At 36.1% G+C, this 16,137-nt stretch overlaps 1 protein-coding gene across 1 annotated transcript; it reads right to left on the bottom strand.

Moving 5' to 3' along the window:
- Positions 1-289: 289 nt before the first annotated feature.
- LOC147856293 (uncharacterized) lies at positions 290-13,066 on the bottom strand. Its single transcript, XM_087329113.1, has 4 exons — positions 12,907-13,066; positions 12,750-12,827; positions 12,573-12,677; positions 290-468 (listed from the first exon to the last, which is right to left on the bottom strand). The coding sequence occupies exons 1-4, from the start codon at positions 13,064-13,066 to the stop codon at positions 290-292; spliced, it is 522 nt and encodes a 173-aa protein (XP_087185239.1).
- Positions 13,067-16,137: the final 3,071 nt, after the last annotated feature.

Here is a 16,137-nt window from a genome sequence, read left to right as displayed (position 1 = left end):
CGAGTTCTTCTTGCATGGTTGCTTTCCATTTTGGATCTTCTTTAGCAACCTGCCAACACTTGGGTAAAGTGACAGAGTCTAATGATGCAATGAATGCTCTATGTGTAGCTGATATGTTAGAATAAGAGATAAACTGAGCAATATCATGAGGAAAACCATAACGATCAGGAGGGACCCTTGCATTACTGCGAGAAGTCCTCCTAATCTTGATAGGAGAAGGAGAGGAAATCATATCACCTGTGATTTCTAGGTTCGGGAGTTCTGTAGGTATTTCAGAAGTCGAGGCAAGTCAGGACATGGAACTTGATGGCACATGTGGTGTTGAAGACGTGTTCACATTTCTGTCTTTCTGCCTCCTCTTCCTTGTATACACCTTTAGCTCCCCCTCAACTTGAGTCCCAACACATATAGGCTCCTTGTCTTCGTTTCCTTCTTCTTCCGTACCTCCTACGCTCACTTGTTTCTCAGCTGATGTAGGGATCAGCAAAGGAATTTATCCTATTTTTAGCAACCTCTCACAATTATCTCCTTCCCTCATATTTTCAGTCTGAATTAAGTCATCAAAGGGTGAAGTTACCCCTTGTTTATAATATGGCTCTGTCTCTCTGAAGTGCACATCCATGCTCACAAATAATCTCTTCTCTACTGGACTCCAACAAACATAGCCTTTTTGTGTGGCAAAGTATCCCACAAATACACATTTTACAACTTTAGGATCAAGTTTTCCTACATATGGTCTACTGTCCTTTACAAAACACACACATCCAAACACCTTCAAAGGAAGGATTCCAGAGTTATTGCCTTGCAACAACTCACATGGAGACTTCCACTCCAATACTCTAGAGGGCATTCTATTGATCAATGTGGCAACCGTCAAAACTGCCTGTCCCCACAACTACTTTGGGACATTCATAGAAATCATCATGCTTCTCATTACCTCTAGAATATGTCTATTCTTCCTCTCTATTACTCCATTTTGTTCTGGTGTATATGGGCATGTAGTTTGATGTTGTATTCCTTGATCTGAGAGGTATGCCCTAAATGTCATGTTAGCATACTATGTTCCATTATCAGACCTCAACACTTTTACTACTGCACCATATTGAATTTGAACTGCTCTATGAAAATCTTTAAAACAAGCAAATACTTCTTCTTTTTTTCTCATCAAATATAACCATGTCACATGAGAGAAGCAGTCAATGAAAGAGACAAAATATCGATATCCATTAATAGAACTTGTGGGACATGGTCCCCAAACATCGGAGTGTATTACATCAAATGCATGGGAACTCCTATGACATGAACTAGCATATGAACTTTTAGTAAGCTTACCAAATTCACATGCATCACAAACAAGTTTTGTTTTATCCGCCTTTTCAAAAAGGTGTGGATACACCTTACTCAAAATGCCATAAGAGGCATGTCCCATGCGTTGGTGGTGAAGTATTAACAAGTCCTCATAACTCATTTTAGATCCCCTTACATCTATTCCCTCTGGGTCGAAGCACGCTACGGGGTACCAAAAAAGTACTGTTTTTGGCCACAAAAATTGTCAGTACTTTCAATACTGTTAGTACTGAATAATTCAGAAAAAAAATTAGAGAAAAAGAAAATCGATTTTGGAGAGTGGGGTGACTGTAGTACAAGTGTCATTTACTGTAGAAGGAGTGGGGGGAACACGTGAGGAGATGTTCTTCCATTTTGGGGGCTATTTTCCCCTCACGTCGATTTTGGCGCTTCCCCTCACGTCGTTTTGGCGATTCCCCTCATACTGTTCTTCCTCTATCTCTCTGAGCTTTTCATCACAGACATCCATGTCACGTTTCTGATTTTCCTTCAATCTATATCTCAGACATCCATGTCTGGTTGGAGAGTTTGAGTTGAGGATTTCTGATTTTTTTAGGGTTTCTGTTTTTGTTAGGTTTCGGTTGAGGTACAGAGACTGTTCTGAGGGTTTAGGTAGCAGCCAATAGTCACTTCTTTGACAACGACTTTCGTACTTCCACCGATTGCAGTTGATGTCGTGGTGATTTGGGGCTTTTTCCACCAAATCGAGGCGGCATTGGAGGTTCCTTCCACCAAATCGAGGCGGCATATCCAACGCTCCCTCCACCATTGGAGGTTCCTTCCACCAAATCGAGGCTGCATATCCACGCTCCCTCCACCATTGGAGGTTCCTTCCACCAAATCGAGGCGGCATATCCAACGCTCCCTCCACCATTGGAGGTTCCTTCCATCCTTTTTTTTATTTTCAGTACTAAAATGTTTCATTTCTTCATATTTCAGTACTAAATTTTTAGAATTGACATTTGCCATATTTGATATGTAATTCTAATGTTTGAAACAAAATATTTCTCACTTTTTGGCCACATTTAAAAACATTTGATTGTGTTTTCTTGGTTGAGTCTATATATCCACGCTCCCTCCACCATTGGAGGTTCCTTCCATCCATTTTTTTCATTTTCAGTACTAAAATGTTTCATTTCTTCATATTTCAGTACTAAATTTTTAGAATTGACATTTGCCATATTTGATATGTAATTCTAATGTTTGAAACAAAATATTTCTCACTTTGCAGGCCACATTTAAAAACATTTGATTGTGTTTTCTTGGTTGAGTCTATATATCCACGCTCCCTCCACCATTGGAGGTTCCTTCCATCCATTTTTTTCATTTTCAGTACTAAAATGTTTCATTTCTTCATATTTCAGTACTAAATTTTTAGAATTGACATTTGCCATATTTGATATGTAATTCTAATGTTTGAAACAAAATATTTCTCACTTTTTGGCCACATTTAAAAACATTTGATTGTGTTTTCTTGGTTGAGTCTATATATCCACGCTCCCTCCACCATTGGAGGTTCCTTCCATCCATTTTTTTCATTTTCAGTACTAAAATGTTTCATTTCTTCATATTTCAGTACTAAATTTTTAGAATTGACATTTGCCATATTTGATATGTAATTCTAATGTTTGAAACAAAATATTTCTCACTTTGCAGGCCACATTTAAAAACATTTGATTGTGTTTTCTTGGTTGAGTCTATATATCCACGCTCCCTCCACCATTGGAGGTTCCTTCCATCCATTTTTTTCATTTTCAGTACTAAAATGTTTCATTTCTTCATATTTCAGTACTAAATTTTTAGAATTGACATTTGCCATATTTGATATGTAATTCTAATGTTTGAAACAAAATATTTCTCACTTTGCAGGCCACATTTAAAAACATTTGATTGTGTTTTCTTGGTTGAGTCTATATATCCACGCTCCCTCCACCATTGGAGGTTCCTTCCATCCATTTTTTTCATTTTCAGTACTAAAATGTTTCATTTCTTCATATTTCAGTACTAAATTTTTAGAATTGACATTTGCCATATTTGATATGTAATTCTAATGTTTGAAACAAAATATTTCTCACTTTGCAGGCCACATTTAAAAACATTTGATTGTGTTTTCTTGGTTGAGTCTATATATCCACGCTCCCTCCACCATTGGAGGTTCCTTCCATCCATTTTTTTCATTTTCAGTACTAAAATGTTTCATTTCTTCATATTTCAGTACTAAATTTTTAGAATTGACATTTGCCATATTTGATATGTAATTCTAATGTTTGAAACAAAATATTTCTCACTTTGCAGGCCACATTTAAAAACATTTGATTGTGTTTTCTTGGTTGAGTCTATATATCCACGCTCCCTCCACCATTGGAGGTTCCTTCCATCCATTTTTTTCATTTTCAGTACTAAAATGTTTCATTTCTTCATATTTCAGTACTAAATTTTTAGAATTGACATTTGCCATATTTGATATGTAATTCTAATGTTTGAAACAAAATATTTCTCACTTTGCAGGCCACATTTAAAAACATTTGATTGTGTTTTCTTGGTTGAGTCTATATATCCACGCTCCCTCCACCATTGGAGGTTCCTTCCATCCATTTTTTTCATTTTCAGTACTAAAATGTTTCATTTCTTCATATTTCAGTACTAAATTTTTAGAATTGACATTTGCCATATTTGATATGTAATTCTAATGTTTGAAACAAAATATTTCTCACTTTGCAGGCCACATTTAAAAACATTTGATTGTGTTTTCTTGGTTGAGTCTATATATCCACGCTCCCTCCACCATTGGAGGTTCCTTCCATCCATTTTTTTCATTTTCAGTACTAAAATGTTTCATTTCTTCATATTTCAGTACTAAATTTTTAGAATTGACATTTGCCATATTTGATATGTAATTCTAATGTTTGAAACAAAATATTTCTCACTTTGCAGGCCACATTTAAAAACATTTGATTGTGTTTTCTTGGTTGAGTCTATATATCCACGCTCCCTCCACCATTGGAGGTTCCTTCCATCCATTTTTTTCATTTTCAGTACTAAAATGTTTCATTTCTTCATATTTCAGTACTAAATTTTTAGAATTGACATTTGCCATATTTGATATGTAATTCTAATGTTTGAAACAAAATATTTCTCACTTTGCAGGCCACATTTAAAAACATTTGATTGTGTTTTCTTGGTTGAGTCTATATATCCACGCTCCCTCCACCATTGGAGGTTCCTTCCATCCATTTTTTTCATTTTCAGTACTAAAATGTTTCATTTCTTCATATTTCAGTACTAAATTTTTAGAATTGACATTTGCCATATTTGATATGTAATTCTAATGTTTGAAACAAAATATTTCTCACTTTGCAGGCCACATTTAAAAACATTTGATTGTGTTTTCTTGGTTGAGTCTATATATCCACGCTCCCTCCACCATTGGAGGTTCCTTCCATCCATTTTTTTCATTTTCAGTACTAAAATGTTTCATTTCTTCATATTTCAGTACTAAATTTTTAGAATTGACATTTGCCATATTTGATATGTAATTCTAATGTTTGAAACAAAATATTTCTCACTTTGCAGGCCACATTTAAAAACATTTGATTGTGTTTTCTTGGTTGAGTCTATATATCCACGCTCCCTCCACCATTGGAGGTTCCTTCCATCCATTTTTTTCATTTTCAGTACTAAAATGTTTCATTTCTTCATATTTCAGTACTAAATTTTTAGAATTGACATTTGCCATATTTGATATGTAATTCTAATGTTTGAAACAAAATATTTCTCACTTTGCAGGCCACATTTAAAAACATTTGATTGTGTTTTCTTGGTTGAGTCTATATATCCACGCTCCCTCCACCATTGGAGGTTCCTTCCATCCATTTTTTTCATTTTCAGTACTAAAATGTTTCATTTCTTCATATTTCAGTACTAAATTTTTAGAATTGACATTTGCCATATTTGATATGTAATTCTAATGTTTGAAACAAAATATTTCTCACTTTGCAGGCCACATTTAAAAACATTTGATTGTGTTTTCTTGGTTGAGTCTATATATCCACGCTCCCTCCACCATTGGAGGTTCCTTCCATCCATTTTTTTCATTTTCAGTACTAAAATGTTTCATTTCTTCATATTTCAGTACTAAATTTTTAGAATTGACATTTGCCATATTTGATATGTAATTCTAATGTTTGAAACAAAATATTTCTCACTTTGCAGGCCACATTTAAAAACATTTGATTGTGTTTTCTTGGTTGAGTCTATATATCCACGCTCCCTCCACCATTGGAGGTTCCTTCCATCCATTTTTTTCATTTTCAGTACTAAAATGTTTCATTTCTTCATATTTCAGTACTAAATTTTTAGAATTGACATTTGCCATATTTGATATGTAATTCTAATGTTTGAAACAAAATATTTCTCACTTTGCAGGCCACATTTAAAAACATTTGATTGTGTTTTCTTGGTTGAGTCTATATATCCACGCTCCCTCCACCATTGGAGGTTCCTTCCATCCATTTTTTTCATTTTCAGTACTAAAATGTTTCATTTCTTCATATTTCAGTACTAAATTTTTAGAATTGACATTTGCCATATTTGATATGTAATTCTAATGTTTGAAACAAAATATTTCTCACTTTGCAGGCCACATTTAAAAACATTTGATTGTGTTTTCTTGGTTGAGTCTATATATCCACGCTCCCTCCACCATTGGAGGTTCCTTCCATCCATTTTTTTCATTTTCAGTACTAAAATGTTTCATTTCTTCATATTTCAGTACTAAATTTTTAGAATTGACATTTGCCATATTTGATATGTAATTCTAATGTTTGAAACAAAATATTTCTCACTTTGCAGGCCACATTTAAAAACATTTGATTGTGTTTTCTTGGTTGAGTCTATATATCCACGCTCCCTCCACCATTGGAGGTTCCTTCCATCCATTTTTTTCATTTTCAGTACTAAAATGTTTCATTTCTTCATATTTCAGTACTAAATTTTTAGAATTGACATTTGCCATATTTGATATGTAATTCTAATGTTTGAAACAAAATATTTCTCACTTTGCAGGCCACATTTAAAAACATTTGATTGTGTTTTCTTGGTTGAGTCTATATAACATTAACTACTTTCGCAAGACACTTAATTTTTGTGGATAAATCTAGTGACCGAATGGGGGTTCCTAACGAGAGTGAGTTGTCAAGTAACTCATGCATATCTGAAAGGACTAAGAGACGAGTGGTTCTTCACATAGTTCATTATTTGGTAGAAATAACGAAGAGATTTAGTGAAGAGGATCGTAGGGATATTATTTGTAGAGTGTTACACCATCAAAGTTTGAATGAAGACATGGAGAGAATAAAATTTAGGGACCAATGTGTTTCAGAAGAGATTGTGGAGTCTATGAAGTCATCCCTAGACTTAGTGAAAGGTGTAGAGAGCTTAGACAAACTTGCTGCAAAGAGGGCAGCCCTACACATGGTTGTGAATGGTGTGAGAGAAAAAAAATATAGTGATACTAAAGTTGCCTTAGCCCTGGGTATTCAAAGAAGGAACTTGAGGAAACATCGCCGAAATATACACTCAAGCAAATTCAAGTGGCTGGGGTCGGGACGTAGACGACGATGTGATGCCTTATCTCAAGAGATTATTGAGAAAGTGGATTCATTTTGGGCCAAAAATACGCGTGTCTCACCAAATAAGAAGGACGTGTGTAGACAACGAATAAGTCAGGGTATGTACCAGATTCACCCTAGACACTTCTTGGAGATGACAGAGGTATTCCATTTTTTTATATCAATTCACATTCCATAACTTTCTGTTTTGACCAAGTGTATATTAATGTTTGCTATATATATTGGTTGATGTAGGCTGAATTGTACATGAACTTTAAAGACCAACATCCAAGCTTGACTGTCGGATTCCGCAAGTTCCAAGGTTTGAAACCATTTTATGTTAGAAAATTAAATGAGAGGAATACATGTTGTTGTGTGTACCATGTGAAGATGGACATGTTAAGGGTTTCTGTGAATGCAATGCGTACTGATTCTAAGGGTATACATGGGGAATTATGTGTCTGCACTTGTGAGATTTGTAGACCAAATGGGGAGGATAATAGGTGTAATGCACGAAACATGACTTATGCATCCGTTTCTGAGCTATGGAGGTCTTGTGTTTGTGAAAAAGAACCATCGTGTGAGTGGCATCGTCGTACATGTCTATTAAGAACATGTAAGGTTTGTCCGCTACCATTATTTTGTAGGCAGGAGCTTGATATAGGAAATAGTCATATCGTGAAATGGAAATATTTGGAGTATGTGACTGAAAATATTGGCAAGGGAGTTGTAACTAAGCGTATCAAGGAAGTATATAAGGAGACATGTGCTGCTACCCTTGTCTCAGAATTTAAGAAACAACTTGGGGAGTTTATTCCACATAACTTCCGGAGTTATTGGCAAAATTCACAGTTCAAGGAATGTATTAATAACTTACCAACGGGTGTCATTGTATCCGTTATTGATTTTGCAGAAAACTATACATTTAAAGTTCAAAATGAGGTTCAATCAATGCATTGGTACAATGATCAATGTACAATACTTGTACATATTTGCTATTGGAGGCAAGACGGTGAGTTACATAAGAAATCAATATTTTACATTTCAGATGATAAAAAGCATGATACACTATTTGTTCAACATTGTTTTAAGCTTCACCATGCAGATTTATTTTCTCTAGGGTTAACCTTTAACCGTCATTGGGTTTGGTCTGATGGTGCTGCCTCGCAGTTTAAGGCGGCACGATCGTTCTACTTTATCGCCAGGTAATTTTTAATCCATATGTTTAATACTTATCATGCAATGTGTAAGGAAGTAAATCTTGTGTTAGTGGATGCATACTAATTATGTTTGTAACTATCAACAAACAGTACTAGTCACATCGATGCATACTAATTATGTTTCTAACTATTCGAATCTTGCACTTGTGAATGGATGCATGCATACTAATTTTGTTTGTATTATGTTGTACTAAGTAACTTTTAATCCATGTGAAGTGTTCTCCATAGACACATTGTACTATGTTGTGTGTTGGTTCTGTACTATGTTGTGTTTACAAAAGGATGTAAAGTACTCATCTTGTACTTATAGTATTGTCCGTCCTTAAGAGAATTGTACTAATTATGTTTTAATCCATGTGAAGGGTTCTCCATAGACACATTGTACTTTGTTGTGTGTCCTATCTGTACTATGTTGTGTTTACAGGAGGATGTAAAGTACTCATCTTGTACTCATAGTATTGTCCGTCCTTAAGAGAATTGTACTAATTATGTTTTAATCCATGTGAAGGGTTCTCCATAGACACATTGTACTTTGTTGTGTGTCCTATCTGTACTATGTTGTGTTTACAGGAGGATGTAAAGTACTCATCTTGTACTCATAGTATTGTCCGTCCTTAAGAGAATTGTACTAAGTATCGATTAATCCATGTGAAGGGTTCTCCATAGACACATTGTACTATGTTGTGTGTTGGTTTTGTACTATGTTGTGTTTACAAAAGGATGTAAAGTACTCATCTTGTACTTATAGTATTGTCCGTCCTTAAGAGAATTGTACTAATTATGTTTTAATCCATGTGAAGGGTTCTCCATAGACACATTGTACTTTGTTGTGTGTCCTATCTGTACTATGTTGTGTTTACAGGAGGATGTAAAGTACTCATCTTGTACTCATAGTATTGTCCGTCCTTAAGAGAATTGTACTAAGTATCGATTAATCCATGTGAAGGGTTCTCCATAGACACATTGTACTATGTTGTGTGTTGGTTTTGTACTATGTTGTGTTTACAGGAGGATGTAAAGTACTCATCTTGTACTCATAGTATTGTCCGTCCTTAAGAGAATTGTACTAAGTATCGATTAATCCATGTGAAGGGTTCTCCATAGACACATTGTACTATGTTGTGTGTTGGTTTTGTACTATGTTGTGTTTACAGGAGGATGTAAAGTACTCATCTTGTACTCATAGTATTGTCCGTCCTTAAGAGAATTGTACTAAATCAGTATTTACTCATGTTGTACTCATAGTATTGTACTCATCTTGTACTCACCAAAGCAGGTATTTCTCCTTATTCAATATTCGTATGCAATGGAATTACTTCGGGTCTGGACATGGAAAAGGAGAGCATGATGGCGCGGGGGCTGTGATCAAACGTGCCCTTACAAGTGAGCAGTTGGATAATAATGGCGCTAAGTTACAAAATGCACATGATGTTGTGCAGTGGCTAACATGGAAGATGTCAAATGATGGTAAGAACAGATTGTTTGTTGAAGTTCGCGCTGATGAGGTCGATAGAACTAAATCATATGGTTGTAAAACCGTGAAAGGGACACGCAGCACCCATTGTGTGTTAGGGTTTAGCCGCAAGGACACAACCCAATTGTTACTCCGTAGTTTATCATGCTTTTGTTCCATGTGTCTAGATGAAGCTTGGGATAAATGCATCAACCTATCAATCGTGGAGCCCTGGAAGCTGCAGAAGCTTGAGCCTGAACTACAAGATGATATTGAAGAGGATGTGCATTCAAACGATATTGTATACTACAACCAAAATCAAGACTTGGCAGTTTTATTAGAAGTTGGAGATCATTTTGCAGTGCTCAAATATTCTCAGAATGAAGATTTAGAAGACTACTACATTGTGGTGTGCAAGCAAGGAAAGACATTATTGAAAGAAGTGGTGAGGGATGGTTGGGGCAACAATTTCAACGTTGGTGAGTCTGTCGTGTATGGAAACTATTATGCAAAGTTGCCGCAGTGCAAGAACACATATGCATTACTAAAAGAAGCACCCATCGCAATAATCTACGCTGATGCCATTCTTGCGATCAAATTCAATATGACTCAAGCAAAGCACAAGGTTAAGGGATACAACACTGTCTACAAGGTCCCCCAAGAGGTTCATGAGCACATATTAGGGGAGGTCTCTCTATTTAAAGCTTGAAAGTCACCCTATCAATACATTGTACTAGAAAACTGAAAAACATCCACTTGGAGTTCACTATTAATTTTGATGATTGACAAATGAATTGATATATTTCGTCTTTCTTCCAAAGGGTTTATGCCTCTCAACCACTTGTACTTATCTTTCATAATATATTAGTTGTTATCAACAGGACTTGGATTTCTTCATTGCCGATATTGCTCATGTTTCCTGATGTTATTTGAGCATAGGAGTTTTGCAGAGTTGGTGTGTCCTCTGTTGCCACATAAATCTGCTCTTCTTTTGCTACGAAGAGAAGATTGTTAGTTGAATTCATTAAAGACTTTAATATTGTAAGATTTTCTACTGTAAGTTCATTTTTCAAAGGGGGCGATGAATTCTGTGAAGACAACAATGAAAATTATTCTCTCAGAATCCTTTTTTGTTTCATGATATGTCCTGTGAAGCCATCTGAGTTTTTACTTATTGTATATAAGTCCTGAATATCCAGGCTATGGATTTTAAAGTACAAACCTTCCTTTCCTTAACAAAATAATCCAACTTCTGAAACAATAATTTGTGATAGCTCAAAAAGGTATGTGTTTCCTTACTACTGTTAGTGGATGATTCATCCTTTGGGATGATATCATCAAAATATGGCCCACATTGCTTCAACAATTTGCACACATTCTGGTTACCGTCCAAATGGGATTGATGAAACAGTCTATACTTCAGGATATCTTCAATAACACCCGATACTCGATATTTTCTGTTTCTCATCATCAACACCTAAAAACCTAAATTTTCCTAGCAAGCTAAGAAGACTTTCAAGCATTTTATCTACAATAGACTGAAAGACTTTGCGAGGATTAGGAGATGATCTCAAAAAAGAAACAAAACGTTGTAAAATAAGAATACTTAGATCAAAAAGTATATTCCCATTGTTTTTGATATATGTTGATGAGCAAAATATAGAAGCAATCCTTAAACATGAACTTGATTTCACACTGGTATAACTATTTCAGATTCATGAACTGGATTTTTTACATTGGCAATTGAAACAGTATTTTGGTATCCAAATAGTTCAATTTCAGACATCACTAACAACTAAAGTTCAAGTACAATCGAAAGACAATCAGGCACTAGAGGGTAACTTGGCCGATCTTGTAATGCGCTTGTTGTTGGTGCCAGATTTTTCTGATTTTACATTCTTCTTTATCTTAAAGCCTTTAGGTATGAGCTGACTAAGTGGCACTTCATCATCAGAGGCATCAGAGACAGGCGTGGATGCGCGGGCACCTTGTACTGGTGGCAAGCTTGAGAGAGCAACTATGTTTTCTGCAACTGCAATGCTTGTACACAAATCCACAAAGGTGCTGTCGATAGACAAATTATCACTCATCTCCTGAATGCTTGTACTCCTAACGATCTTTATTGCCCTATCATCATCACCGATGCCTATACACTCGTTCTTATTAGACTCCTGTATGTGGACCGTGGCAGTAGTCATGGTCAACTCCTCTTGTACGATGGATGTCACCTCATTCTTAAGACAACGTTGTTCGCTCTGAGTACAATCAGGCCCACCTTCATTAGTAACGTTGTTCACTCTACACTCCTCATGGGATTCTGTACAAACAGGCTTATCTTCAGGGAAAGCGATGTTCTTTCCACGATCCTCATGGGCTTCACAAGACACTACTAGCACATTCTCAGTACAATCAAGCTCCTCTTCATTGCTAGCAATGTTCTTTCCATGATCCTCATGGGAATCTTTAGATAGTACTAGCACATTATCAGTACAATCAGTCTTCTCTTCAGCACTTGCCACATTATCAGTACAATCAGTCTTCTCTTCAGTACTTGCCATATTCTTTCCACACTCTTCATGGGCTTCAATCTTCTCTTCAGTACTTGCCATATTCTTTCCACACTCATAGGCTTCTTTAGACATAGTGTTGTTTGTACATGCCAGCTGCTCTTCACATATGAATGCTTCGTTTTTCTCACAATCCTCATGTGTGGAAGATGTGCTTCTAGAGTCTGCCTCCTTGCAAAGGTTAATTTGATTCTGACTCTGATGGGAATCTGATTCTGCACTTGTGCTCCATGAAGTTCCCGATTCATTTGATTGCAGTTGGGAATCAGACTGCTCTTGTAAACCTAATTAGTGGGATTCCAAAGAATATTGGTATGAACTCACATACTCAAAAGTTTGCAAACAATGAACATAGGGTTTAGGGCCACATTTTTACCTAATGTTACATCGTCATACTGTACAGCCGTAGATACCCCATTGCAAGTGGTGGGCTCGGTCATCTTCTCCACAACATCTAGGTGCTCAACAGTGTTGTTATGATCTATAATAACAACAAGAATAGGGTTGTTATGAGCTAAATCATTGTTTTCAAAGTCTGGCTTTTGACGTGTACCTGGGAGTGTGATAAATTCGTCTTCATGATCAGGTTTTGGACTCGTATCTCCGTCACCAAATATCATTTCATCATCAGCTAGTAACACAAGTACATGGTATTAGACAATGGATTAGGTTGACAATGCTCCAGACAGGTGAGAACTTATATGACTCACCATTGCATTCAACTTTGCCTTTCTTGCCGTTTCCATACAACATTCTTGCAGCATTTCTCTTCTTACTGGGCTCTATTTGTAAAGAAACTGCATTTCTCTTCTTAGTGGGCTCTATTTCTTGATGTTGACCGGAGCTTGGGGAATTTGTTTGTAGAAGCATATGTTCCACTGCTCCAATGGCCCTTCTCATACATTCATCCTCATCATAAAAATCATAGGTTATTGGTAATGATGGTCCCTGAACCTTGGAATGTGCAGCAGATATTGAGGGTTTAGGCACAGGGGCTGGTTGTTCCATTACCTTCCCTGGCGTGGAGTTGCTTGACACTACAACATTCATTGCAAGAAACAAAAAAACCTTGAATGTTAGTACCATCATCTAAAATATATAATGTAGGTCACAAGAGCTGCTTCCCATTTTACACAATGTACCAGTCATGAACAATGTACTACTCACATAGTTCCTAAATTATTGAACTAGTACTAATAAGGAACACTGTACTGCTCACTTAGTTCCCAATTTACACGATTAGTACTAATCATGCACAACATACACAAGTAGTACTAATCAGGCACAATATACTACTCACTTAGTTACCAAATTACACAAGTACTAATCCCGAAAAATGTACCACTGACTAAGTCAAATTAATAAGTAGTACTAATCTTGAACAATGTACTACTCACTTATTTCCTAAATCACTGAACTAGTACTAATCCCGAACAACGTAATGCTCACTTAGTTCCCAATTTACACAAGTAGTACTAATCATGCACAATATACTACTTACTTAGTTAGCAAATTACACAAGGAGTACTAATGCCGAACAACGTAATGCTCACTTAGTTCCCAATTTACACAAGTAGTACTAATCATGCACAATATACTACTCACTTAGTTAGCAAATTACACAAGGAGTACTAATCCCGAACAATGTACTGCTCACTTAGTTCCCAATTTACACAAGTAGTACTAATCATGCACAATATACTACTCACTTAGTTACCTAATTACACAAGGAGTACTAATCCCGAACAACGTAATGCTCACTTAGTTCCCAATTTACACAAGTAGTACTAATCATGCACAATATACTACTCACTTAGTTAGCAAATTACACAAGGAGTACTAATCCCGAACATTGTACCACTGACTTAGTCAAATTACACAATTAGTACTAATCCTGAACAATGTACTACTCAACAATGTACCACTGACTTAGTCAAATTACACAATTAGTACTAATCCTCATTTCGTACTACTCACTTATTTTCTAGATTACTGATCTAGTACTAATAAGGTACAAAACTAGTACTAATAAGGAACAAAGTACTACTCAGTTCCCAAATTACAAAACTAGTATTAATCATGAGCAATGTACTAGTAACTTAGTTCACAAAGTACAGAACTAGTACTATTCATGAAGCATGGAGTACTTACTAAGTACTAATCCAACAAATGTAGATTGGTATTTTGCACACAAGTAATACTAAACATGATATGTCTTCTACACACCTAGTTACATAACTTGTACTAATTACACCAACAGTATTAATCTTGAACAGTATTAGTACTAAACGTGATATGTGTTTGACACACCTCATTTCCAAATTACAATAATTGTACTATTATTCAACAATTTACTATACACCTTGTTCCCAAATTACATTACTAGTACTAATTCCCAAGTTACACAAACAATCTTAACAGTCAACAGTGTACTATAAGTACAGTGTTTACTAAACTAATACTAGGCAAGTTGCAATATAGATTGGACGATGTTGTACCTGGTTCCCTTTTAGTACTACTAATTGTGGAAAATATCCCTTCAACTACACATACCAATTATATATTAAGAGTACTGCCAATACTAACCCACATAATTAGGGTTCCACATAATAGTTGTTAGAGATTACACTAAATTTGAAGTATGAATTGTGGCATACACTAGTTCTAGTCCAAATGTTAATTGACATCATATAATACAAACAATAGAATAGTAGAGCCACATACCGTACGGGTGTACTTTTAAACCCCAAGCATAGTACCACTCAGCCGCAATTGTAGTTTTACAGTCCATACATGTATTCTCTTTCTCAAAATGATACTTAGCACATAGCACATGATATGTGTGCAAGCATGGTGTAATCACAACATCCATAGCCTCCAGCTTGAATCCAAGGCCACAAAATATACACCTGGAAGATTGCAAACACAAGTTATAATATATTAGTTGCTCACTTATTTATACCAAAGAAGTAGAAATAAATAACTTGTAAAGCCAATACCGTGATATAGCTATACTAATAATGGTACTTTCTATACCACTTGGGTGCTCAATTACAGATGGACACAAAGTATCAAAACCATTTTGTTTTAAATCCTGCATCAAGCATGCAAGGTTCTCAGAATGCAACTTTAAGGCTGACAACTTATTATCTATTTCTTCATGTGCATTCCTGCAAGTATCAAGGTCTCTCATCTGTGAACCTAATTGAGTGCCCATATTGTTTAGCTCTTTCTTCAACTCCTCTTTCAAGACCTCACTTTCTGAATTTTGGATTGTCGATGCAATCCATTCATATGTAGTTTTTATTGAAGAAAATTTCTTTTCTGCCTGTATCTCAGCTGATTTAACTGCTTCCAAATCAGCAAGTAGTGTTTGTATTCTTGAGCTCATAGAAGCTATGCAACCGGCCATCATCTGTTCATGCTTTTCAGTCATTGTGGCCCGTACCTTTGCCTCTAGAACTTGGTGGATAGGTGTTATAGCTAGAATATCCACATGAGAGGTTCCAGATGACTTCAAGCCAGTGTTGGTACTGGAGGACCCTTTGTAATGTTCTGACCGGTGCCGATTAAAATCTTCCCAATTTACGTCAATGCCACCTTGAACTTCACATGCAAAAGCACGTGCAAAAACAGTACCCACCTCATTGTTAGTGATTTGATTTGTATCATAAACATGTTCGTATCTCGTCTTCAATAAATTCATGTATTCCCTCTTCAAACCACTTATGTGGAATCCTCGCCTTGTGTCGGGATGTGCTGACCCCCAGGTTTTCAACAACCACTCTCTCAGCTCTGGATACACGTCAGGTCGTGCTCGAAGGAAATAATTCCATCCAAGAGGTGTGTCTCGACTGATGGAGTGGTACATCTTCTTTCTCTGTGTTGATGAATTCATCACCCTTTCTCTTGTGGGTGTCTTCTTGCTTTCTTTCATGGGT

This window comes from Azolla caroliniana, unplaced genomic scaffold, assembly GCF_043228905.1.
Source record: "Azolla caroliniana isolate FFs.n. ecotype wild unplaced genomic scaffold, voAzoCaro1.0.p SCAF_13, whole genome shotgun sequence".
NCBI classification, from domain to species: domain Eukaryota; kingdom Viridiplantae; phylum Streptophyta; class Polypodiopsida; order Salviniales; family Salviniaceae; genus Azolla; species Azolla caroliniana.
This window is presented reverse-complemented; position numbering and strand designations above follow the sequence as displayed.

Excerpts from the sequence above, each read along its gene's own strand:
- LOC147856293 (XM_087329113.1), bottom strand. The coding sequence starts at position 13,066 with ATGCTTCTACAAACAAATTCCCCAAGCTCCGGTCAACATCAAGAAATA. Across the intron at positions 12,678-12,749 it reads CGAATTTATCACACTCCCAG|ATCATAACAACACTGTTGAG; the intron begins GTACACGTCAAA and ends TTGTTATTATAG. Across the intron at positions 469-12,572 it reads GTATGACGATGTAACATTAG|CTGAGAAACAAGTGAGCGTA; the intron begins GTAAAAATGTGG and ends TCCCTACATCAG.